This window comes from Syngnathoides biaculeatus, chromosome 6 (assembly GCF_019802595.1).
Source record: "Syngnathoides biaculeatus isolate LvHL_M chromosome 6, ASM1980259v1, whole genome shotgun sequence".
In the NCBI taxonomy this organism is placed as follows: Eukaryota; Metazoa; Chordata; class Actinopteri; order Syngnathiformes; family Syngnathidae; genus Syngnathoides; species Syngnathoides biaculeatus.
Genome location: NC_084645.1, coordinates 34,077,295 through 34,102,785, shown reverse-complemented (window position 1 = coordinate 34,102,785; position 25,491 = coordinate 34,077,295). Strand labels below are relative to the sequence as shown.

General features: G+C 41.5%; 2 protein-coding genes across 8 annotated transcripts in view; one reads left to right on the top strand and one right to left on the bottom strand.

The window, feature by feature from the left end:
• The first annotated feature begins 5,553 nt into the window (after positions 1-5,553).
• fads2 (fatty acid desaturase 2) lies at positions 5,554-15,097 on the top strand. 5 transcript variants are annotated; one of them, XM_061822248.1, is made up of 15 exons: positions 5,576-5,677; positions 6,029-6,084; positions 6,180-6,272; positions 8,538-8,751; positions 8,832-8,942; positions 11,331-11,528; positions 11,621-11,722; positions 11,789-11,914; positions 11,994-12,054; positions 12,129-12,205; positions 13,245-13,342; positions 14,412-14,508; positions 14,589-14,668; positions 14,737-14,862; positions 14,955-15,097. In XM_061822248.1, exons 4-15 carry the CDS (start codon positions 8,560-8,562, stop codon positions 15,004-15,006), a joined length of 1,320 nt encoding a protein of 439 aa, XP_061678232.1. In that variant the 5' UTR covers positions 5,576-5,677; positions 6,029-6,084; positions 6,180-6,272; positions 8,538-8,559; the 3' UTR covers positions 15,007-15,097. The 5 variants fall into 5 exon arrangements, with proteins under 5 accessions (XP_061678234.1, XP_061678232.1, XP_061678237.1 ...); XM_061822251.1 differs by lacking the exon at positions 6,029-6,084 and having other exon boundaries at positions 5,622-5,677; XM_061822250.1 differs by lacking the exons at positions 6,029-6,084; positions 6,180-6,272 and having other exon boundaries at positions 5,554-5,677.
• Positions 15,098-17,627: 2,530 nt separating this feature from the next.
• eps8l2 (EPS8 signaling adaptor L2) overlaps positions 17,628-25,491 on the bottom strand; it is a 29,225-nt gene continuing 21,361 nt past the window's right edge. For all 3 annotated transcript variants that reach the window (XM_061822948.1, XM_061822947.1, XM_061822949.1), the window contains 11 exons: positions 24,538-24,626; positions 24,370-24,444; positions 22,922-23,070; positions 22,652-22,838; positions 22,543-22,577; positions 22,340-22,445; positions 20,930-21,049; positions 19,850-19,925; positions 19,583-19,754; positions 19,352-19,484; positions 17,628-18,352 (listed from right to left, as the gene is read on the bottom strand). In XM_061822948.1, coding sequence (XP_061678932.1) covers positions 18,275-18,352; positions 19,352-19,484; positions 19,583-19,754; positions 19,850-19,925; positions 20,930-21,049; positions 22,340-22,445; positions 22,543-22,577; positions 22,652-22,838; positions 22,922-23,070; positions 24,370-24,444; positions 24,538-24,626 — 1,220 coding nt within the window. In that variant the 3' untranslated portion in view covers positions 17,628-18,274. The remainder of the gene's footprint in view (positions 18,353-19,351; positions 19,485-19,582; positions 19,755-19,849; positions 19,926-20,929; positions 21,050-22,339; positions 22,446-22,542; positions 22,578-22,651; positions 22,839-22,921; positions 23,071-24,369; positions 24,445-24,537; positions 24,627-25,491) is intronic.

Below are 25,491 nucleotides of genomic sequence, written 5' to 3'. Positions count from 1 at the left end.
TCTGTGGAACCCTGACTTGGTGCTTGAGTCAGAGACCACGTATCATCTGATGTGATGACAGGCAAAGTTAGGAGCTGCTCTTGTTTGGTGTTTGCAAGAAGCATCACCCCTCCGGCCAATTAACTGTCGCCATGCCACACTCGACTAGGGTTCTATTCTGACTTTATTGAGCACAATGTGGTAACATGAAGTAATAAAAATAGTAGTAGTAATAGTCGTACTGTCAAGCTCCAATACATACGTACATAAAACCCAATTTTCAGTTGACTCTGTTCTACTCTTATCCTTTCCCAGTTGTTAGTTTTACGAAATTTTTGGGTTACATGGTAGGCACTTTCTGTTAAGACGAAGGTTCAAAAGTGCCACTTTAGCACGTTAAATTGTCACCTACTGTCCATCTCCCGGCTCCGTGTTCGTGAATGAGCCCGCGGAGTGCTCGGCTCGGTGACCTGGCCAGCGGCAAAGAAAAACACCGAAAGGAAGTTAATGCAGTTACTCCCCATTAGAAAGAGGCTCAGGTCCATCCAAAGGTCTGATCCCCAGTGGAGCAAGTAATTGCACATTTTAGCAACACTGTTAAGCTGACTGCAAGCCTCGTCCGGACGTTGTTGCCATCAGTGAGGCAGTTCACATTCAACTGCTGCCCCCCCTCCCTCCCTCCCTCTTTCGCCGCCTTGCTTCCTTCTCTTGAACTGTGTAACTGGAACGGTGGGCATCAAATCACATTGTCAAGTGTGTGAGGATGTGTACAAAGTAACCTCAATCCAAAAGCTTTGTCTCTCGCTCTCTTCTCTCTCTCTCTCTATGTAGCTCTTGCTCTCTCTCTCTCTCTCTCACTTATTAAAAAAAGGTAAAAGTGCAGTAAAAGTAAAAAACTTAGACAATAATAAGTTAACTTAAACACTAAAGCTTTCAAAAGTGGCTCATGAATGAAGTATGATTTTGTTTGGCAGGTGCGCAGGAAACCCACTCTAATATGTTTTGTCTCTGTATCTTTGTAAAGGCGGAATTTGTGATACATCTCTAGAATTGGTTCTTTTTGCACTGTTGTACGTTGTAGCACTACATAAGGAACAGGTAATGCTCCCGATAGTCAATGAGTGTACACTCAAACTAAATAAAATACTGTACAGTTTTTGTCAGTGACTTCAGTAAACCTGCAGATAACTTTAACAGATTGAAATGTATGATTGACATTCAAATCTGCATTATGGCGATACGCAGTACAGTGGTACCTTGATTTAGGGGTGACTTAACTTTGTTTTTTTAAGATATCAGTTCAGACAATCTGGTAGTGAAATGCTCAACAAACAACACGGAGTAAAAGATTATTTTGAAAAAAAGTGATTTCTTCTTCAAGCTGTTTTTTTTTTTTTTCATATTCACAGTTAAAGTTAAAAGTTTGTGTATTTCACCAAACCACACAACTTGCGAAAGCGTAGGTAGCTTAATCCAAATACACAAAGTAAAACACCATAGCTGGGCAAATGAAACTAGAATCAATGTGGCAGTAGTTATAACCCTTTAAGCAGCATACTGTATATTTGAAATCCAAAACAGAGCAGCAACACATGTAGGCAAACACTGCTCACAGGCATACATTCTTTTTTCCTCTGTGAAAAATGACAAATATTACTACATCTTACTCAGTAGCTTAATTGTGAAACTCATCTGCATGTATTATGTATGTGCGTATTGTACGACACACCACAAGAAACATAATGTCAATGTAGCATGAAAGCATGATTTCATTCAATATACCATTTTTTCCACACTCTACCTAAAAGCCTTTTATTTTCTCAAAAGCCGACGGTGTGCCTCATATATCATAAAAGGATCAGTACTGAGCCTTTTGTGCAGCTCCATCTAATGGATGGATAACGTAACCCCAGCATCTACTGTATCATCTACTATGTGCCTTACAATGCGGTGCACCTTATATATGAAAAAAAGTCTTAAAATGGGCCATTCATTGAAGGTGTGCCTTATAATGCGGTGCACCTCATAGTGCGAAAAATACGGTAATAATATTGGTATGTTTTTATAAAATAATGTACTACCACATCACAAGTGCTTTTGTTAGTATGGTTTTTTTTTGTGTGGGTTTGATAAATGACATTCATTTCAGTGATGCAGGATGATTTGAGATAAGGATTGTTTTGAGTTAATGTTATGGAATGAATTAAACCCACAGGTCAAGGAACCACTTGCAGTTTCTTCATATAGAAGGACAAATAAGGAAAAAATTAATAAGTTCCACCATCGAGAAAGTTTGAAAATAATTGCAAATGCAGGACGTATAGGAGGACTGTAGTAGTTGTACACTTAAACAAGTAAAAGTTGACCTCCAAAGATGGCCGCTGGCTTGTCTCAAACCTTTTTATTGAACAGTTAAAAAAAATGACAACAACCACTGTTTAACATTTAACAACAGAGACAAAGCAGGCCCAAAAATACAGGACAGTGCAGGCAACATAAAATGTGTTGTTTTAGGACTGTCCTGAAGACCATACATAACTTATTTTTCTCGTTTTTTTTTTTTTTTAGCTTGCATGGCATAGGCTACAGAACGGTAATGACTGCGCTCCATACCTATGGCAGTTTTGTAACAAGAATTTCTGCCAGTCAAAACACACCGTCTGTAATCAACCTAGGCCATGTAGTAATTTCATAATTAGAGTGAATATTTACATGACGTGAACTCCATCAATGTAATCAAATGAAAAACAGTTTATTGGTAAATGAATGCGCTTTCCTGTGCGTGATGATGTACTACAGTGCATCAATTTACGAGTGATCTGACTGACTGACTTACTTTTTCAAGATATGGGCCGTGCACGGGCATTATTTTTCTCTTCAGTTACAAGCAAAGATTTACTTTGTGTGGCAAAAGGTGTTAGCCAACTAGCAGCCAGTGAACAAATCAGTTCATAGTAAGCTATTTATAGCAACTCCCAAGTTATAAATGTGTAACAAAGAGTCACAAGTGTATATACCTAAACCGCATAACGTGAGAAATTCTCTTAATGTGAACATATAATGCAAAATAGAAAAAAAATGTGCTAATAAAACTAGTATCAATGCTATATCCCTTTAAGTATCGGATATTTGAAAACAAATGGTACAGCACCACATGTAGACTGACAAAATAATACTCACATGGATTTGTTTTCATTCTTTGTATTTGAAAAAAAAGCTATATATTAATGCATCTTACTGGGTAACTTGTGAAAATGTTTTTTTCGTCATTATGGCTGTGTTCGATTAATTATTCTGCCCACTGGTGCCAAGGCTCGCACAAAGTTTATGGGATTGAACCATGAAACCATATTGCCCAAACTATTTACTTCTTTAAAAAGTTTAAATATTTCCCTAATCTCTCTAATTATGACTGGATTTTTTTTTTTCATCAAGTACATTACTGTTGCAGCTGTTCCTCTTGTTAAAAACTTTTTTTTTTCCTGTGGTTGGAATGGATTAATGACGTTTCCATTCATTTTAATGGGGAAAGATGATCTGAGGTCCAAGCGTTTTGAGTTTAAAGCATAGTCACGGAACAAATGAAACTTGTAAGTCAAGGCACCACTGGGTTCTTACACCACATGCTAACTAGTTCTTTGTGAAAAGTGTGATGTCGTAAACCAAGGACCCCAAATATTTATTGAAATACAATCAGCACAAAACAGTAAAGATTGTGTTATTCGTGACAAGTTCTACTTGGAATGTGCTCAGAATTGCTCAGACGCTGCATGAAGTTGAGTCATCAAAAAAAACAAAAAAAATCACTTTAGATACAATAAAGAATTACCTCTTATACACCTAAATGGAATGTAACCCAAATGAATGTCTGTGCTTCTATGTAGTTTATATCATGTCAAAATAACATTTGTTGACACTGTTGTTCAAACAAGAAAGTCAAGGCGACCTGGACTTTTGCAGTATGGACAACCTGTAAAAATGACATCACCCGTCCTGACCAGACCACTCTGGAAATGGTTTTGGACTGTGAAGAAAAGCAGCGTAAAGCCGTCGGGGCCAGATGTTGAGCACCTCCGTCTTTGAAGCGGCCCACCGAGGGGGCGGGCGGGTTCCGAGGGAGCCTCTGGCTGCTTGAAGATAATCTGGTCTGATATGCTGATTCGCGCAATTCTGCTTCGTGATGAACCCACCCTGAAATGACCTGGCCCACTTTGAGCAGCAGCAGGCAGACAAGACAGCTGAGGAGGTCAATGCAAATGATGGCGTGTCAAATATTCATCCATCAGTTTTCTGTACTACTTATCATGTTCAGGGTCACAGAGAGCAATAGACTCCGCCAAGTGACCCCGTCGTGTTCAACATTCAAATACCAGTACTATGGCCTGGAAAATCCATCAATTTTCTTTGCCGCTTATCCTCATGAGGGTCACGGGGAGTGCTGGAGCCTATCCCAGCTGTCAACGGGCAGGAGGCGGTGTACACCCTGAACTGGTTTCCAGCCAATCGCAGGGCACATCGAGACAAACAGACGTAACTCACAATCACACGTAGGGGCAATTTAGAGTGTCCAATTAATGTTGCATGTTTTTGGAACGTGGGCGGAAACCGGAGTGGCCGGAGAAAACCCACGCAGGCACGGGTAGAACATGCAAACTCCACACAGGCAGGTCCGGGATTGAACCCGGGACCTCAGAACTGTGAGGCCAACACTTTCAAACTGACCCACCGTGCCTCCCTGGCCTGGAAAAATCAGTCCTCATTTGTTTAGCATCTTTCTCAAACTACTAGACTTAAACTCTAACTACATGTTTGAGCTTTGAAAATATAGCTGATGAAAGCCTCCAGTGGCAGGAATATATCCCATCACCGTGCCAGCTTTCCACACCGTGACAACAAGGCACTCCAAAGCAGCCACATCAGCACAAAGCCCCTGTCGACACATTGGTTGTCAAGTTATACTTAAAAAAAAAAAAAAAAATTCACCATTTTCACTTTTCCTCTATGTGATGACCACACACTCATGACTGACAAAGAGATGCTCTTTTAAGGCAGCCATGTCAGTGGACTAAAGAAAACCCACCCCAAAAAAGCAAGAAAATTGAAATGGTGAAAACGAATTGATCACAAATGAGTACGACATAGTTCTTGGTTATTGTATGTTTTGAGCAATTACCTTCAAACGTGTAATGTATTTAGAAAGAAATGAATTCCCTTTACTGTCGTCCGCCGTAGAACCGAGAGAGACCTGTGAGAAGTACCGTCGTCTTACAGGGTGTTATCACTAGTAAAAAATGTAGTAGGAAAAGAAGAAATGAGAGATGCTAGGCTAACTCAACTGTTAGCTTATTGTCTGACTACATAGCTGTGGCAAACTAATGTTGTCATTTTTAATATGGTGGAGACGTACAAATCCCAACACAAGGAGTTAAGTGACAATTGTTGGGTTCCAACCGGGTTCCCAGAGAAGAAGAATCACTCTTCACACACCACACATCAATCTTTTAGATCATCCGACAAGCAGGCCTTTGCTGACTTTGATTGTCGCTCTGTGTGTATTACTTTCCTTTTGTTGGCAAACCTCTTTTAAAGTGATGTCACATAGAGCCAGAGCTTCAGAGAGTTCAATAATCCAGAGGTACGGAGGAAGAGGGGAGCTTCAGGACACGAAGCACAGGAATTTAACCAGAAAAGCTCAAAAGTAAGTGATAAATCTCACATTAGTCGCACTGAGAAACCAAAGGGAAATGATCTTTGCTTTAATGTATGCAATTTTATTAATATCAATCGTTGTATGCTTTTGATCTTTGAATGTAGGCTAAATAACCCAAACCTAAATAAACAGCTTGCCTTGATTTTTAAATTAACAAACAACAAGGTTATTATGCTTTCAAAAAAGGAAGACAGTCAATTTGTGTCATTATATTGCATCCTGACCTTTGAACTGACATTGCGTTCGTTTGTGAACACTTCTCACCGTGTTTGATGACTGCAAACAAGCGTCTTGATGGTATCGAGCCGTAAATAATAAACTGAAATGTCTGTCTGACAGCCCCCTCGCGTCTTCATTGAGCTGAGCGACAGCGACAACATTCCATCAGCAAGATTGTAATATAACGACACATATGGAGTGCTTTGATTTCACTTTCGCATGTTCCAAACACAGGCCCGTGTAATGTGAAATACTTGATGTATTTTTTTAGGATGGTCACAGATGCAAGTACACTGTTTTTGTGGGTCGCCTAAACTACCAACTAACTGTTGGAGCTGCTCATTTGTGCTATTTGCTAGTAGAGGTCAGTATTATGTCACATTGAATTTATGTTTTTATTTTAAATTTAGATTATTCCGTCTGCTAGCAAGATTTTAACGTAGCCTCACTTCATTTCTCTCTCCGCCCACCCTCGCGTCTCTGACTAAAACCACCCCCGTCAGGAGCATCAACTGCAAATTGCATATACAGTATTTACACTTGATTTGTCTTGGAATTTGTCAATTCCTTTCGTTTTAACTTTTGTTCGCGTGAGCCTCCTGGGTGTACAGATAGCGAGGCTGGCGTGTCACACATGGCACTCTTCCGTTTTGTTTCTACAGGGTCTCATTTGCTGTTCTTGTGGCAGCAGGACAATTTAAAAAATAATTACAATTGGAGGCATTAAATGGGGGCAAAGAAGGATCCATTTTCAAAGGAGCGTTTTAATAATAACCTACTGTCAGGTCATACAGTTTGAACATATAGTTTGAGATTTTTTTTTTAAATTATAAACACTGCCTTTTTAATGTTTATAATTTCATATGGCATACACAATACAAGTTCCATACAGTCAAGACAGTCATTCATTTATTTTCCGTATCGCTTATCCTCATGAGTGTCCCAACAATCTTCAGGCAAGAGGCGGGGTTCACCCCGAACTGGTCGCCAGCCTATCGCGGGGCACTTATAAACAAACAATCACTCATATTCACATTCACGCCTACGCTATCCCAGCCTGTGTGACTTTTCTCCGGCCACTCCGGTTTTCTCCCACATCCCAAAAACATGCATGGTAGGTTAAATAAAGACTTTAAATAAGACTTAAATTTCACATAGATGTGAATGGTTGTTTTTTTCTATGTGCCCTGCGATTGGCTGGCAGCCAGTTCAGGGTGTGCCCCACCTCCTGCTTCAAATACAGTTGGGATAGGTTCCAAGACTCCCCTAACCCTTGTAAGGATAAGCAGCTCAGAAAATGGATTATTATTTTATTGAACAGTCTGCATTTAAAATATTGGATCTTTTGACAAATATATGTTTTGGTAGGACTAAATTAAATATTTATTTCACCGCACTGAATAATTTAATGGGTAACCGTTTAAATGCATTAGAAATTGCACTGCTTGATACCTAAATCACTGAAAATAGTTCCGTTCGGGCAAATATTACCTGTGTGAAGAGTGCTACATTTTTTGTGAACATTCTAAATGGCAAATCCGACATCCGCCGCTCTTTTATGATCATAAATCTGGGAATGTGGCGCTGCCTCGCGAGCTATGAACCTCGCATGCGTCACACGCAGATAGAGTAGATACTAGATACGGATCTTTTTTTTTTTTTTTTTGTCTCATGGAAAGATGAACAAATACTTTAATCACAGAGTGACATGGACGGCTGGACCTAGTGTGGCCGTAGTTGCACGTTTTATGATTTTTTTTTTTAATGCACACATTCACATTTTTATAAGCAACATAAAGGAAATGTTTGTCCGATACACAGTGCAAAAAGTAACAGTAATTGCATACTTAAAAGTGTAGTGAATACAATTCATAGGACTCGTAGATGGGCGTACGTAGGCATAAGCACCACGAAGCAGCTCCTGTATTTACTGTATGCCGATTGGCCCAAAATCCGTCGGAAGATCTTCCCGGAACTTGTACAGAACGACGGCTTGAAAGAGGCAGCGAGCATCATTGAGTGATATTTAACGCTGAATCTGGCAGTTGGTGACGATCTAATATGGATAACAGGGCGACTGAGTTGTGCGGGCGCGCTCGTGTGCCTGGAACGCGCTGAGACCGAGACCGAACCCAAACATGTAAGTCTACAATTGTGTTTGTCTTCACGGCGCGGAGACAAAAGAATGCGCCACGGAGAGCTTTTTACGCTTAATCTCAACGAGATTTATGCAATAAATGCGACGTGCGTCATTCCCAACATGTTAGTGTTTTGCTTAGGGCGTGCTTGCGGTGAGTAATATATGCACTTATTGTCTGCTTGACGTGTACTAACGCAGCGCATCAAACGCCCTAAAATTAGAGAATGAGTTGAGCCGAATTTGCCTCAGTTGGAGCAGATGTCTGGTGCAAGATGATGCATGCCCGCTTAATACCACGCTGCCTATCAAATTCCTCATGAATTATTTGTGTGCATGTTGCCCTGCTCATTATCTCCCTTAACTTGTGTTACAAGCAGGCTGCTTAAAGTAGACCACATGCAGCAACAGGTTAAAAAGCCACGTCGCTGCCCACAGAGAACACCACTTGCGTCCGTCCTACTTGGGTCCGCCATTGTATTGTCCTTTTAGTGCGTAGTTAAGAAGAAGAAGAATGGGTGCTGGAGGCCAGCAAACAGAGACAGTCGGCTGCGGCGTTTACACCTGGGAAGAGGTGCAGAGGCACAACAGCAGGCATGACCTGTGGGTTGTGGTTGATCGGAAGGTGTACGACGTCACGCAGTGGGCCAAGAGGCACCCTGGAGGCTTCCGGGTCATCCTTCATTACGCTGGAGAGGATGCTACGGTACGCCGTGTTTGTCTGTCTTCATTTTGGATCATTCACCCCCTCTCATTTTATCTTGTGCGTTTTTGTTTGCTTTCCAGGAAGCGTTCACTGCTTTTCACCCCGACAAGAAGTTTGTGAAACGCTTTCTGAAGCCTCTGAAGGTTGGAGAGCTGGCGGTGGCGGAACCCAGCCAGGACAGACAAAAGAACGTAAGAAGCATCTTTTGATTGAAGGCTGTCAAGATCATTACCATTTCAGTCCACGTAGTGTACGAAGTTATGGATTCCTTCAGTGGGCCATGATGACTGTCCATCCATGCATTTTTTTTTTTGCCGCTTATCCTAACAAGGGTCCCGGGGAGTGCTGGAGCCTATCCCAGCTGTCAACGGGCAGGAGGCAGGATACACCCTGAACGTGTTGTCAGCCAATCGCAGGGCACATAGAGACAAACAGCCACAATCACACCTTGGGGCAATTTAGAGTCTCCAATTGATGTTGCATGTGGGAGGAAACCGGAGTGCCCAGAGAAAATCCACGCAGGGAGGGGGAGAACATGCAAACTCCACACAGGCGGGGGCGGTGTGACAGTCTGAGCGCTCCCCCGTGCTGAAAAGTCTCCTTGTAATTAATGCGCATGCGTTGCTAACAGGGGAACTCTGGGCACGTAGTAGACACTTACTGGGAAATCCCTCGGTCTCATAGTTCCCCTTCTACAAAGAGGGAGCTAACATACATTATATCCTAACCCTAACCTTAAAACAAAAGTTGACAAAAAGATATACACATATATGTACGTTCGCTGTGTTCGTCTTACTGAGACGTCAACGGCGAACATGAACACTTGTTGAAGCATGGTTGGGGATGTTTGGCTGGGGATGGCCAGAAGTTTACAAAACACATGTGCATGCGCATTAATCACAGGGAGACTTTTCAGCACCGGGATGGCTCAGGCTGTCACACCGGGATCGAACCCAGGTCTTCAGAACTCTTGAGGACAACACTTTACCACCTGCCCATGACAACTGTGAAAGTCATAAATGTATCACAAATCATAGGCTTTAGACGCTCGGATTTTTGGAACTTGTCACTTATCAGCGAGTTAAAAAAAAAAGACAATCAGTTTACAAGATCGAGCAATACGTCTTTGTAAATGAAGGATTGTTAATTTACTGTATATACTTGTGCACTGCATTCTGAGTATCTTCAAAAGTATTCAGGTCATGCATTATCACATCAAACCAACATTTTCAACATGACAGAGATGATGGGCCCTAACCTATAGTATAATTAAATTACTATAACACACACCTAAACTTTTAGAGCATGATTCGACGGAACACTGGTAACAACAATTAGTGCTTGACCGTGCTTGCTAAGCTACATAACATTTTGTTTCCTGTTTTCACACTATCCTATTAAATGTATGTGATCCTCAATCCTTGAATTAAAGTCCTCTCCTGAGCGCCGATGACCACCAGCACATGTCCCCCCCCCCGCCAATTTTGTTTTTATGATAGACACAACACAATCAATTGTTTTTAGCGTCGCCATGGTAACTAGTGTATGCAGTTGTGTTTGTGTTGACAAGATAAAACCCAGTTTTTGCAAAATAGTGGATGTGACGGTATCAGAATGGATTCAAATATATTGTACGCGATGGCGGCGCAGAGTAGATGTGTTTTGTGGAGCCCGTCAATGATCGGATCGGCCACATTAAAGCCGATCAGCATGACATGCTAATTATCAGCGGGTACCGATCAAGCCAATCTGATTGCTGTAAAGTCTAAATAACAGTGGCAAATGAATATTTAAAATCCCACCAGGGAGGCCAAAAACGTCATATGCCACACCACAGAGAAGTGTTACTAAAAAGCCTGCCACATTTAAATGAATAAAATAAAAAGACCATATATGTCAAATAAGGCTCTGAAATCGTGAAAAATAAGGCTCGCACATCAGAAGGTGCTGGGAAAAAAGTCATTCAAATATGTTTTGTCCGCTGCTGGCTGATTAACGGGCTGATGTGATTTTTGGCTGATTACCAATTAACTTTTCTGCCTCCTATGTGGGGATCCACACAAAATGTCCACGCCGTGGTCGAACCAGCTACCCCATTAGCTCTCTGGCTCGCAAACGTAATAAACCGTAACTTAAATGTCTGTTGCGCGCATCTACGTGCAGTGCATGATGCAAGGTTGTGAGCCAAAACCGATCCACGAGCCCGCTAACTGCTAATGAGGTTTAGTTAGCAGCCCACTTCGCAGAGGGACTGTCCAACTCAACGCGTCACCACAGTTGAGACATTAGCGCAAATAACACAACACCTCGGCAGGGAAGATAGACGCTTTTGGGTTGTGGGCATAGCTTCATATCTTAACTGCACAATTTAGCGGTGATAGAAATGGGCCGAGCTACTATTAAGTAACTTGCAATTCCAGCGAATATATACTATTCATTCATTTTCCATGCAGGATATCTTACCAGCTAACTCTTGCCGTGTTCCAGTATTCTGTGAATCAATGCGCCCGTTATGTGTTGAAATTTAGCAGACAATATTCAGTATTGTGTGCATCGATGGCCCTCTCCTGTGATTCCAGGCTGCAGTCATTCAGGACTTCCAGGCTTTATATGATCTTGCAGAAAAACAGGGTCTGTTTCAGGCCCACGCCCTCTTCTTCTTGGCCCACCTGGCTCACATCCTGCTGCTGGAGGTCCTAGCCTGGTTGCTCGTGTGGCTCTGGGGGACCAGCTGGACCCTGACGCTGCTTTGCTCCGTCCTGATGGCGACTGCACAGGTAACAGGAACAATGTGCCAGCCTGGTGTGGAGCTATTAATGTTTATACACCCTGTAAATCCCCAATTTGCCGGTTTTATCTTCATGACAAGACCCAGGCCGGATGGCTGCAGCATGATTTTGGGCACCTGTCAGTCTTCAAGAAATCCTCGTGGAATCATCTTGCGCACAAGTTTCTCATTGGGCACTTGAAGGTGATAGTTCATTTTTTACAAGCCTAAAGAGGTGGATTAAATGACTTCTCCCCCCTTCCCCCACAGGGAGCTTCTGCGAACTGGTGGAATCATCGGCACTTCCAACATCACGCGAAACCCAATGTCTTCAGCAAAGACCCCGATGTCAACATGCTTCGCATCTTTGTTGTTGGGTCGACTCAGCCTGTAGAGGCAAGTTGTACAAAGGTCGATGGGCTCACCACCAAACGCTGTCATCCTAACCCAGCATTCCCCTCTCTCTCTTTCTCAGTATGGCACCAAAAAGATCAAACATATGCCATACAACTATCAGCATCAATACTTCTTCCTGGGTACGCTCTTCTTTTCACCGTTTCCTGAATATAGAATAATTCAGTGGATGTTCAACAACTTTCTCTTATTTTAGTTGGACCTCCACTCCTCATTCCAGTTTATTTCCACCTTCAAATCATGCACGTGATGATCTCCCGACGAGACTGGGTGGTAAGATGTCTTCCCGTTTCCTTTTCGGTCTGCTTAATCGGGAATTTTATCAACTGTTAGAAAATGGTTTTTCTTTTCATTTCCTAGGAAATGCTTGGTTTTTATTTTGGTCAGTACAGTTCAACGTGTTAATTTGGCTACTTTGCTCATTATGCAATGAGCAATGGCTTGTTAAAACGTGATACATTTGCTTACTTTATTTAGTTGTAGGTTAGTTAGCTCAGGATCATTTCAGTTGGTTAGTTCATTAGAAAGTTAATGAGTCATTATTTTGCTACCGCTTAATGTTAGTTTCCTCATTCGCAAATTAGTTAGCTCATTGCCTTGTTAGTTATTCAGTTAGCTCTTAGGGATGTTAGTTCTTTGTTAGCTAGCTAATTAGCATTCTGGTTTAGTTCGTTCATAAGCAAGTTATTAGTTAGCTTATTCGAATTTAAGTTGGTTATTTGAATAGAAATTGTCTAAATTATTAGGAACTGACTAACAATGCATGTTAGATATTTAATGTGCTCATTTGTTAGCTCAACGAGGATGTGAGTATTTACTTAGCTCAAATGCGTGATATGTTGATTAGTTTATCAGCTAGTTAATGAGTTCATTAACACAGTTTGTAGTTTATCAGCAAACTGGGTTTTTACTGAGCTAATTATTATGTTATTTAGCTCATTAGCATGATGGTGAGTTATTTAGCCAGCTAGTTAGTAAATTACTAACTATACAACTGTTACATGTTAAGCTTGTTAAAAATGCTAAATAACTTGTAAACTCATTAGCTTGTTATTTATTTTAATTTGGTCATTAGCATGCTAAATACTTCGCTTATTCATAAGGATAGAACCCTTTAGATTCAATGTATATTTTAGTACTAAAAAAAAAAAAGTAATAGTAGTTTCACATAATTTCCCAATACTGTAGTCTGTAAATGTGTATTACTTTTAAGATTTTATAGGATATATATACAGTAATATGCTTATATTTAATACATTTTGAATAAAAAAAAGTCATCCATTATATGAAATATGTTTGCTTTCTTTTGCAGGATATGGCCTGGTCCTTGTCTTACTACATTCGCTACTTTAGTTGTTATGTTCCACTTTATGGTGTCCTGGGCTCAATAGCGCTCATCATCTTAGTCAGGTAAGTGATTTAGTCTCTCGCTAAAACTTAACACTTTTTAAACTCATCTGTTAGCTGTAAAGTTAATGTGCTGTGGCAGCAATGTCATGGTTTTAAATCATTGCTGAATAATACTGTGGTGGAAAATGACCGCTCAATTGCTCCCAAATGTGACCAAATGATTTAGTATCCACCAAAGTCACATCATCGGGACTATTATGTGACAGTATTACTCTTAACGGACTTGCAAAAAGTGCTCTCTCATTGTCATTCATCTTGAACACACGTTCATACAGTTGTGTCCATGGTTAGCACAAGTAAAAGTCCAACACAAACAACTCATTCTTGTTTCCTCGCCCTTAAAAGAAGATGCTTTGCAAAGTATAATGGTACCGCTATGTAAAAATGGAGTAATAAACTCATAATAGATGACAACTAGCCAGTCAACCGTATCCTGTGCTTAGCTGGTGCAGTTTTCCCCACTGCCTAGACTGAATGATGTGTGTCCTTCCATTTGAATATGTGTTGCAAGAAGCTACAAAACTTGAGGAAATGGTGAGCGTTTGTACACTGAGCAAAAGTCAGTGCAACTGCTAACCTTACCCATAGGGGAGAGTTAATGGGAGTGGGCACTTTGAGCAGTTACCAATATGTAATTTATGTAAACATAATTCTGAATTAGCAGTAGGAAGAGGTACAGAGAACATCGTTTGCAGAAATATTTTCATCCGTCCGTTTTCTGAGGCTCTTATCCTCACTAGTGTCGTGGGTGTGTATAGCCTATCCCAGCTACCTTCTGCCGGGAGGCGAGGTGCACCCTGAACTAGTCGCCTATCAATCGCATTGCCGCCAATATTTTGTGTTGCTAATTGTTATTTCATTTTTTAATGAGCACATTAGAGTAGTACAAAAAAACTGTTGGATTGTATAAAAATAATCCCCCACCCACACACAAAAGGGCATTGCTCTTGTAATACCAATTATTGTGTGCAGGCGGCACTGTTGTTCAACTAAAGTTATCAAAGCTAGCCAAGCTCTTCATTTTCCTTGAGCTTTGAAATGGATGTTACAGTGTTGCTGTGGTTTCCAGGTTTCTGGAGAGCCACTGGTTTGTGTGGGTAACTCAGATGAATCATCTCCCGATGGAGATCGACCACGAGAAGCATGAAGACTGGCTCACCATGCAGGTGGCCGCTGGGAAATGTATTGCACTTTTGGTTTCACTACTTCGTCTCAACTCATTGTGCTTCTTTTGTGCGTGCTTTAGTTACACGCCACGTGCAATATCGAGAAGTCCCCCTTCAACGACTGGTTCAGTGGGCACCTCAACTTTCAGATTGAGCACCAGTAGGTCACATGAGAAGGGCACTTAAGAAGATAGGAGGAATACATAATTGGTACTTTTTGTTTTGCAGTCTTTTCCCGACAATGCCGCGTCACAACTATCATCAGGTGGCGCCACTGGTGCGCAAGCTATGTGACAAACATAACATTCCTTACCATGTGAAGACGCTGAGGAGAGGCATGACTGATGTCATCAGGTGAAATCTGTTTTAAATACTGGTCTACACAGGACAAAAATATAACCGTGCCACCATTTTAATCATGTTCTGTTATTACATTCATTTTGCAGGTCACTGAAGTCCTCAGGGAATCTGTGGCTTGATGCATATCTTCATAAGTGAGCATTTTCTCACATCTGCTTTTCTATAGCTGTGATTGATTGCATTTGTTTTGATTCTAGAATATAAAACCGAGTTTTGTGTCACACTGTAATGTCTCTGGTATTGCTTTTTTTCTTTCTCTCGTTCTCAACAAAAAATAGCATTTCAATTTTAATAGCAGTAAAGTGAGGTACTGGGCTGTTTAGCCCTGGTTAACAATATTTTAAGAATATATTTGGCATAGTTAATTGAGTTGTGGGAAAAAAAGATTTGAGCTGTGACACCAGTATTTTCCATCCATCTTCTCTTGCTTATCTACTATCGTCACAGGTGTGTATACAGGTCGTTTACCTACGTCACTGAAGTCACGTGACTGGCCATACTGCCGGTCAAGCAAAGCATTGCTCAATGCTAAGTCAGTTGGAGACTACATGAAATACGTCTTATAGCACGACGCCCAGAGTTTTTTCCGATACGGTTAAACATTTAGAAGGTGATAATAAATGAAGGTATGGCATAGAGGACCCATATTTAATGCCGAAGGCAATGTTTTCGAAATTGAACTACTACCCCCGCTTCCACTTGTCTTGGACAACTGGATATACACATGTATCTGGTGAGTAAGTCGCCAAGATTAACACGGAAGAGTTTGAAAGCATAGAAAAGTCTGAAGGCATACAAATACTTCGTTGCTGGATCTGTTCTCAACGGGGAGACGGCTCGTGAACACGGAAGTGTGTTCGGCTACACGTTAACCCTTTGCCCAAATCCATTCATCTTTTCAGCTAGTATCCAATACAAATACCAATTTTGAAGTAAATGACCCCTGGTTTTACACAAATTCGCATTAGCCATGATTGGGAAAAAAAAGGACAAGCGAGTCAGCGTTTAAAATGAAATAAAAATAAGACGGCGTCGGCTCCTCAATACACGAAGCATGTTGCGGCCGCACATTAAACTTCGGTTAAACGTCTCTGACACCTTTTTTTTTTTTTAAATATGCATTGGACTCATTTTTAAAATGAAATAAAAATAAGACGGCGTCGGCTCCTCAATACACGAAGCATGTTGCGGCCGCACATTAAACTTCGGTAAACCTCTCTGACACTTTTTTTTTAAAAATATGCATTGTACTCATTTGAGAACAATGCATATTTAAAAAAAGAAAGAAACCAGGTTTACGTAGGTTAATGTGTGGCCGCAACATGCTTCTGTGTACGGGCGCTGAAGCTTATCCCAGCCGTTTTTCTTTTTTTTTTTTTTTAAATAAGCATTGGACTAATTTGAGAACAATGCATATTAAAAAAAAAGTGTCTGGGAGAGGTTTAAAGTGTGGCCGCAAAACACTTCAGTGAACGTTGGAGATTACGCCGTCTAATTTTTTTTAACATTGTTCTCGAATGAGCCAACTTGGCCTTATAAATACTTCTTTGGAATTTGAGATTGAGAAGAATAATTCCTACCTGAAGTGAAGTGATCACGACACAGGCGTGTGTATAGCGGCACCATCCGTCATGTTTAATTGCCAAAATCCATCGATCTTTTCTGTTTTTTTCAGCTGGTATTCCATACAATGATCTCTGTTGTGACAACCAACAGCATAACAAGTCTCCGGCATTGTGTATATTCTGCTCCGGTTCAATGTCCCCCACACTGTCGAGCGGCTCTTTTTGACCGGCAATATGGTGCCGTGAAAATGGCGATGTCGTGCATGAGCTCTATAGCCTATCCCAGCTATCTTTGGGCGGGAGGCAGGGTACACCCTGAACTGGTCACCTGGCAATATTCTGTTACTAATTTTGTTATTTCATTTTTAATGAGCGCATTAAGTTCTTTTAAGTTTGAGATTGCGCATTGCAAGATTTATGTTGTGTTACCATATTGTAATTGGCACTGACCCTTGTGAGGATAAGCGGAGGGATGTTTTAAATTTTAAAAATGAGTGGAAATAAGGTATGTATGCGTGTGTTGGGGGAGCGCCAAAGCAGGGGTCTCTTTGTAATTTAAGATGCATTGCAGCTATCAAGATCAAGAAAAGTGATCATTAACATTTGTCACATGCTGTTGCTCTGTGCATCGGACCCAGGTTTGATTCGGGAAACAATCGGATCGCTCTCAATGGTCAGCGCTTTGTTGTCTGTGATTTCCACACCCTCCAGTTATTTATTTTTAAAACTTGTGGAATGAATAATTACTCATTCACTTTGGGACCTTAAAGTTAAATTTTTGGCAGGAAACTCATATGATTGTCTTCAGCCCATTGGACAAGTGCTATAGAATAGGGATGGATGGATCTTTGGTGGGGAGCACGGTGGATCAGCTGGTAAAGTGTTGGCCTCACAGTTCTGAGGTCCCGGGTTCGATCCCAGCCCCGCCTGTGTGGCATTTGCATGTTCTTCCCGTGCCTGTGTGGGTTTCCTCCAGTCACAGCGGTTTCCTTCCACATTCCAAAAACATGCAACATTAATTGGACACTCAAAATTGCCCCTAGGTGTGATTGTGAGTGTGGCTGTTTGTCTCCGTGTGCCCTGCGATAGGCTGACAACCAGTTCAGGGTGTACCCTGCCTCCTGCCTGTTGACAGCTGGGATAGGCTCCCCACGACCCTCGTGAGGATAAGCAGCAAAGAAAATGGATGAATGGATATTTGGTGTTCTGATCGTAGTAAAAAAAAATATGTAAAACTGAAATGAATTACCAGAAGATTGTTCATTACCAAACATTCACCATTTTTTAATCAGCTTGTTTTGCACTTGTTTTTCATCATATTTACAGTCCATTTGAATTTGTGTCAATCTTAATTAGTGAAGCAGAAAAATTTAAAATACACCAATATTTAGCTCCAAGCAGGGGAAAAGTGAGTAAAGTGTAGAATAATCCCAATAGGGTGTTGCTATTTGTATCTACTGTAAACAGTGATATGGAAATTATTGGCTACAGACACAGCATGAGGAAAATGTGGTAAAACAGCCTGGCACAAATTATGCAACAATTAATTGAGTCATCGACTAAATTGCTGCAGTATTGAAATTACCTGCATTAAGCATAAACATGCGCCATGATGCCTCTATTAATCATGAATGGTACGTTTTATAGATGTTGCACGTGTACATCATCTGTTCAAACATTTGTTGATCCACACAAATCTAGAGACGTTAGACACATATTTGTTTGCACACGTACACCAAGGGAGAAAATAAATATACAAGTAGAATGTGTACAACATGTAAATGTGGTCCGCCGCAGGTTTTGAACAGAATTGATTGTACAATTAGGAGCAGTGTGCAACTTCAGTCTGTGCTGCCCGAGTCGATTCGCTCCTGTCTCCGCTTCATGACCTCCTGAAGCTCGTTGTCTCCGCAAGTTTTCTGTGAGGACAAAAATAAAAAAACGATATTGACCCTAGACCCGAATATGTTTCGTGTGAACCCTACTCGTGCATTTGGTAATAATTTTTATTTTTTGATGGATTAACTAGCTTTGAACAGAAGGAAAATCCCATGCGCTAATAGATATTGTCATACATCTTTGTTTGTATTCCATGTTAGAATAGTGACATGTATGAGGGCAGCAGAACAGCGGTTAGATGTGCTGCAGTGTGTGGTGCGGTGTGTCAGAAGAATTTAAGGTGGAGGTGGGACTGCATCAGGGATCCGCTCTGAGCCCCTTCCTGTTTGCGATACTAATGGATAAGATGACAGATGAAGTTAGACTGGAATCCCCTTGGACCATGATGTTCCCAGGTGAAATTGTGATCTGCAGTGAAAGCAGGGAGCAGGTGAAGGAACAATTAGAAAGATGGAGACACGCACTGGAAAGGAGAGGAATGAAAATTAGCCAAAGTAAAACAGAATACATGTGCGTGAATGAGAGGGGTGGAGGGGGAAGAGTGAGGCTACAGGGGGAAGAGATAGCGAGGGTGGATGACTTCAAATACTTGGGGTCAGCAATATGCCGAGGTTATCGCTGGGATTGAACATGTTGGGTAGGATTAGAAACAAACTCATTAGAGGGACGACCAAAGTTGGATGTTCGATGGTTTGGACATTCCCAGAGGCGAGAGAGTCGTATATTGGTAGAAGGGTGCTGAGGATGAAGCTGCCAGGCAAAAGAGCGAGAGGAAGACCAAAGAAAAGTTTGATGGATGTTGTGAGGGAAGACATGATGGCAGTAGGTGTTCATGAGATAGGCTTGGATGGAAAAAGATGACGGGACTAGCCGAAAGGAAAAGATCTTTAACAGTATGAAATAATTTTTAAAAATGCTTGATTGATGTTAAGATAGTGGAGGTATACTGAATGTTTTAGCCCGTGTATTTATTTGTTTCCCAAATGATGTAAAATTTTGCTGGTGGCTCGGTGGCTAACCTCTATTTGTGTCTTCTGTACTGTAATCTGGGATGAAACGCGAGCGCCTTCGTCGCCACACACGGACTTCAGCTCTTGCTTGTTGAGAGAAAACAGCTGAGCTCCAGTCAGGATGCCCAAACAATCCACTGTCCTGTTTTCAGACAGGAGGGAATCAAACCATTTGCATCATGTCAAAAATAGAACTATTTTGTGATGAGGGGGGAAAAGTTAAGTGTGTGCATTACTTACGCCTTGGAGAAGCCCTTAGAAGTGAGCCAAGTCTTGACCTGCTCTGGGCTGGAGTGGTAGGTGAGCGGCACCGCGGTGGCAGCCGGCCTCTCGACGCGGAACTTTCTGGCGGGGGGCTGACTTTTGTTCGCGGTGATCATTCTCAATAGCTCGTTGTTGACCTCATCCATCACTGGAAAATGCCATTAAAACAAAACAATACACGTCATATCCAAATGTAAATTAAAAAATAAAAATAAAAAAACAGCGTCTCTAAATGTTGCTTACTTTTGTCTTTGTGTCGACCTTTACTGTAGCTGTCCCCTGGGCTGAGGGAACCAGGGGAAGATGCACCATAGCCATGCTGCACACACACACATGCACACACTTTATTTCATAGGGCAGCATGTCCATGTGCTTTATTCAGCTTCCAGACATGCACCGTGTTATGTTATATGGACAATTTTTTTTTTTTTTGGTCTTATCCGTTTCCTGCTCCTACACTATGACACCAAGTAAATGTAATGTGCCGAAGGTCTTCAGAATCTCAAGTGCTGCCATCAACCAGGTCAAACCCACGCGCGCAACTGTTGAAACATATTTCATGGGGTCTTAAGGTGTGGTCACCTTCACACAGGCTGACTCACGGTATTTTTCCTATCCTCTGATTGGTCTAGCCGAATAGGTGAATGAGAATTGATTTACAGAAGAAAACGATTTTACACATGATTAAAATTACTTTTTCTATATTCAACTTTGTATGACTGTCGGACTTGTTTTCAAACCAGAAAAGGATTTTGAGGCACTTTCAGTGAAGCATGTTGAGTTATTTTACACAGACAGCCTGCTGCGTCTCCACCAGCATCACCGGTGAGTACAACCTGTTTTATTTCAAGTTTTAACATTTTTGTCATGTTATTCGACAAATATTGATTGTGACTTGTTACATTGTGGTATTTCAGTAGCTCTCTCCAAAAGTGAAGCTCATACATTGTATATATTCATTCATGCCTTCATAGGTGAAGAGGGCTATTCCTACCTAATTTACATATTACAAATCGTCTACATTTTTTTTTTTTGTTTATGTCAACGATCAATTTCTGGACTTTGGTGACTTTGGGGGTTTTGTTGGCCACAAGCTTAAATCATCACAATTATAAGCATAGCAGTTTCTCTCTTTCCATTGATCTACTGAACTACATTGTTTCCTATGAGATTCTAATTTATTCAGCTACACCTGTATATTTTATAAGTAACGCAGCATTGCTATCACGATGAATGCAAACAATCTGTAGCTGTAGTTGATGTTATGGCTGAAAATACGCAAATGCAAAACCTGAATCTAGCTGCTCGAGTGGTGCAGCTTACCTGGCTATAAATACCGTCTGGCTCTTCAATTTTGACGACATCCAGGATGTTATAAGGGACGTAACCTGCTTGTCCGCTGCGATTCCTCAGTTTCCACCACTGCTTGTCATCCTCAATCACCTGAGAGACACGCCAAATGTCATTTCATATGCTCCAATGGCTCTTCATTCTAAATATTACTGAAAATGTATCTTGAGGGCGGCATGGTGGATCAGCTGGTAAAGCGTTGGCCTCACAGTTCTAAGGTCCCGGGTTCAATCCCGGACTCGACTGTGTGGCATTTGCATGTTCTTCCTGTGCCTGCGTAGGATTTCTCCGGTTTCCTTCCATATCCCAAAAACATGTAACATTATTTGGACACTCTAAATTGCCCCTAGGTGTGATTGTGAGTACAGCTGTTTGTCTCGATGTGCCCTGCGATTGGCTGGCAACCAATTCAGGATGTACCTCGCCTCCTGTCCGTTGACAGTTGGGATAGGCGCCATCACTCCCCGCGACCCTCGTGAGGATAAGCGGCAAAGAGAATAGATGGATGGATGTATCTTGACAATGGTATACATTCACAGCTGCAACTAAAGAGACATTACTACAGACACAAATACTTTGTACAGCACGTGGATGGCTGACCAATATAAAGCATGACATACAGAATGGCTTGTCTGATTAATAATATTTGAATGCTATAATGGTATAATGGTAAGGGGGTCACACCCTCCAGGCTGTGCCACAAAATATCCATCTCTCCATCTATTCATTTTCAGGACTGCTTGTTCTCACCAGAGTCGCAGGCATGCTAGAGCCTATCGCAGCTAACTCCACGTGAGAGGTGGAGTACACCCTGAACCAGTCGCCAGCCAATCATAGCGCATTTATAAACAAGAAACCATTCCCACTCACCTAGTGGCAATTTAGAGTTTACAATGAACCTGCCATCCATGTTTTTGGGATGCGGAGGAAAATCAGAGTACCCAGAGAAAACCCTCACAGGCACTGGGAGAACGTCCAAAATGCACAAAGACAAAGCTGGATTTGAACCTCCAATATAATTATATTAAACCAGATAAATATAAATCCAAATGTAAAGCAATGCCCAATTAATATCACACCAAAATGGTGGTGTCGCTATACTGATGCCCCCTCAAAATGTCTAAAGCCCTCCCCAAAATGTTGCGGTTGTTTGTGATTAGTCCAAAGTGTATGTATCTCAGTCCGCCTGAAATTGGTTTTAAGCACCCTCTAAATGATTTGGTTATTCCCAAAATAAGATCCCCACAAATTAATTTTGCGGGGTATGAAACTCCATGGGGCTAAGCCCCACAGTCTAGTAAAGCTAGTGACGCCCCTGCTTCAAATAAAAATACCAAATTAGGAATTTGCTGAGAGCCCGCTCTGATGTGAAAATGTTTTCACCTCAAGAATTTCATCAGTCAGCACTGACAGCTCGTTGGCATTCCGCGCTACAAAGTGGTAGCGGATTTTGGCATATTTACGCGGTGGGGTCTTCCCGTTGTAGGACCTGTTGAGACATACAGATTTTTGCTTTTTTTTTAATCTTGGTTGATTTTAAAGTCGCAATGCCTTAAAAGCCCTGTGTAAAGGAGATCATTTCTTACCCGTTGGATGAGTTTGAGGAATGGGTTCCATAGAACTGTGGAAAAAAAACGGATCGTGTGGCTTTATATTGAGCTTTCCATTTCACTTCAGTTTTACAGTAATTCTTACATCGTCAGTTGAGAGCCTCCTGTAGTCAGGGGTAATGGGGGACCCCAGGGAGGTGGGAGACCCCAGAGGTCCATCGGGACCTTCTGTTTCCCACGGGGCCGTCCGGAAGAGCTCCGCTGGAGGTTCCCAGCCGTTCCGGAATTTGGGAAAGTAAGGAGGAGCACACTTTTCCCTCGGCCACTCAGCTCTAACAAAGAGAAATAAAGCTATGTAAGCAAATTTTTTACTTGATTCTTGAAAGGATGCCCAGTGGGATTATTCGCGACAAACCTGGGCTTGGTCCATCCCTCTCCTAGAAGCTCAAAGATGGTGGTCTCTTTGGGGGTGAGGTGCCCCCGCAAGAAGTCCACGGCGTCTTTGGAGAGGTGGGGTGAGATAATAGAACGTATCAGCTCTGGACTACCGCAACTCTGCAGCACCTGCATAGACAAACACGTCATTGTTAGCAAGGCACTCGCACAAAGGCCTTAACCGAGATTCAAACGGGTTTTTACTTGTCAGATTAAAATGAGCTGGCATGCAACCATGTACTTTCTTGACAAGCATTTTTTTAATTAACAGCTGAACATCCATCCATCCATTTTCTTTGCCACTTATCCTCAGAAGGGTCACGGGGAGTGTTGCAGCCTATCCTAGCTGTCAACGGGTAGGCGGCGGGGCTACACCCTGAACTGGTTGCCAGCCAATCGGAGGATACATGGAGACAAACAGCCACACTCACAATCACACCTAGAGGCAATTTAGGTTGTCCAATTAATGTTAGATGTTTTTTGATATGTGGGAGGAAACTGGAGTGGCCGGAAAAAACCCACACAGGCACGGGGAGAACGTGAAAACTCCACACAGGCGGGGCCGGGATCGAACCCGGGACCTCAGAACTGTGAGGCCAACACTTTCAAACTGACCCACCGTGCCGCCCTGGCCTGGAAAAATCAGTCCTCATTTGTTTAGCATCTTTCTTGAACTACTAGACTTAAACTCTAACTACATGTGAGGCCTTCGCTTTACCAGCTGTGCCTATGATCTCCCAAAAAAAAATTTAATTTCATGAGTTTCCTTTTTGACATTTTGATCAAAATAATCATGTATTTATTAACTCAGGTAACATTATCCATTTCATGTTTGTCATAATACCTTTAAAAATGTGGAGGTAATATTCCAAGTGGAGAACAAGTCATTTAAACTTAAAAAACTCAAATTGTCTAATCAGATTGTTCATTCCTGATGTAATGACGTCCATTGCGTTGAGGTCAGTTTTATTGAGGTTCCACCATATGTTTTTGTGCAATAGGCTTCATGTTTGAAGTTCTCTCTCCACGATTACTTTCTTTTTGACAACTTATCATGCATTTGATTAAATTTATACCACTTTCCGGAGTGAGATCCAATTTTATGCAATAGGTCTTTAGCTTAATAAGAAGCCCTAGGTGTGTTTACTTGGCACGGAAAGTTAAAGCTGCTGCTTTATCAGTAGATTATCAACCAAACATGGTGTGTCCAGATGTCGTAAGTGCACCATATCAATGCAAACGCAATCTCAGAAACTTCTTCCCAGCAGCATGGAAGGTGTGGCTGTCGCGCGAGAAACCAATATTGTGTACATTTAAGCGCAAATCTGTATGAACCTGGAGTTGGAGGAGAGAATTTTATGCAAGGGCAGCTGTGGAGGAAGACGTTGGCCTGTAGTATAGGACGTAGACTCAATTTGTAACTCTTACCAGCTCCAAAGGGCCAAAAAGGAAGTGAACCAACTCTGAAGCGCTTGGATTCTGGATGTGCTTCTTCAATTTGGCCTACAGGGAGTGCAGTGACAGAGCCGGTGAGGAGGCCACGAGGCAACAAAACAAAAAAAAAAAAGCAAAAGGAGGTTAAGTGATCTATCTCACCAAGAGGTTTAAAGCCAGCTTCAGTTTCTGCAGGCTATCGATGAACTCTCCCTCAGAAGGGGGTTTGGCTCGTAGGGTCAGCACACCCTCTGTGAACAACCACACAAAAAGAAACACGATGAGCACACGGACAAGTTTAGTCTTTTAACAGCACACTTGCACTCTATGGCCAAGGATGGCTGAAGCACTGAGCTACCATCTCTGCTAAAAGCCTATGAGCCATAGTAATTAAATATCTTTAGCATAGTTTATTTACTTTTATTGACAATTGGGCACACAAGTCCAAAAAAACGAATTTGCTATATTGGGTTGCTCAGCCTGGACCTCAAGTTGTGTTGTAATTAAGAGGAATTTAGGATCTACTTCTTTCAATAATAGGATGCCATTTTTTCACCATTTTATAGCCTAAGAAATCTTTAAACCATCAATTTTTAGTATTGCAGAATTAGGAAATAGTTTTATGGGCTGAAATATGTACCACCAGGAATTGCATTGAAATTTACCAACTGAATTTAAAAAATTCCGAATAACTTATTTTTAAATTTAAAGTGAATGTAGGCAATTTTTTTTATCCTCAATAAAAATCTAAATTATAAATGTTCATATTCAGTTTGATCATTTCAGCTTTGGTTCGACAGGTTCCGTTTTAAAGTAGCTGCGACAAACATCCGGTAATTGTAAGCAATGGCAATGAATCGGCGATACAAAAATCTTTTCTTCGGCCAATTACCGCCTTCACTTTTTATCACATGACATAAGGACGTTCCGGAAAGTTAAAGCTTCTAACCAGAGCCAGTATTTTAAACTTCTGTTGCATTTCTAAGGCGCTGATTGGCTGAAGACGAAATCGGTGTATCGTTGATCGATTGTGATTCCTTAAAGTTCACTGGTGGGTGTCACAGCTAATTTGAAAATTAATTTATTGGACTTAATCTGAAATTATCAAACTGAATG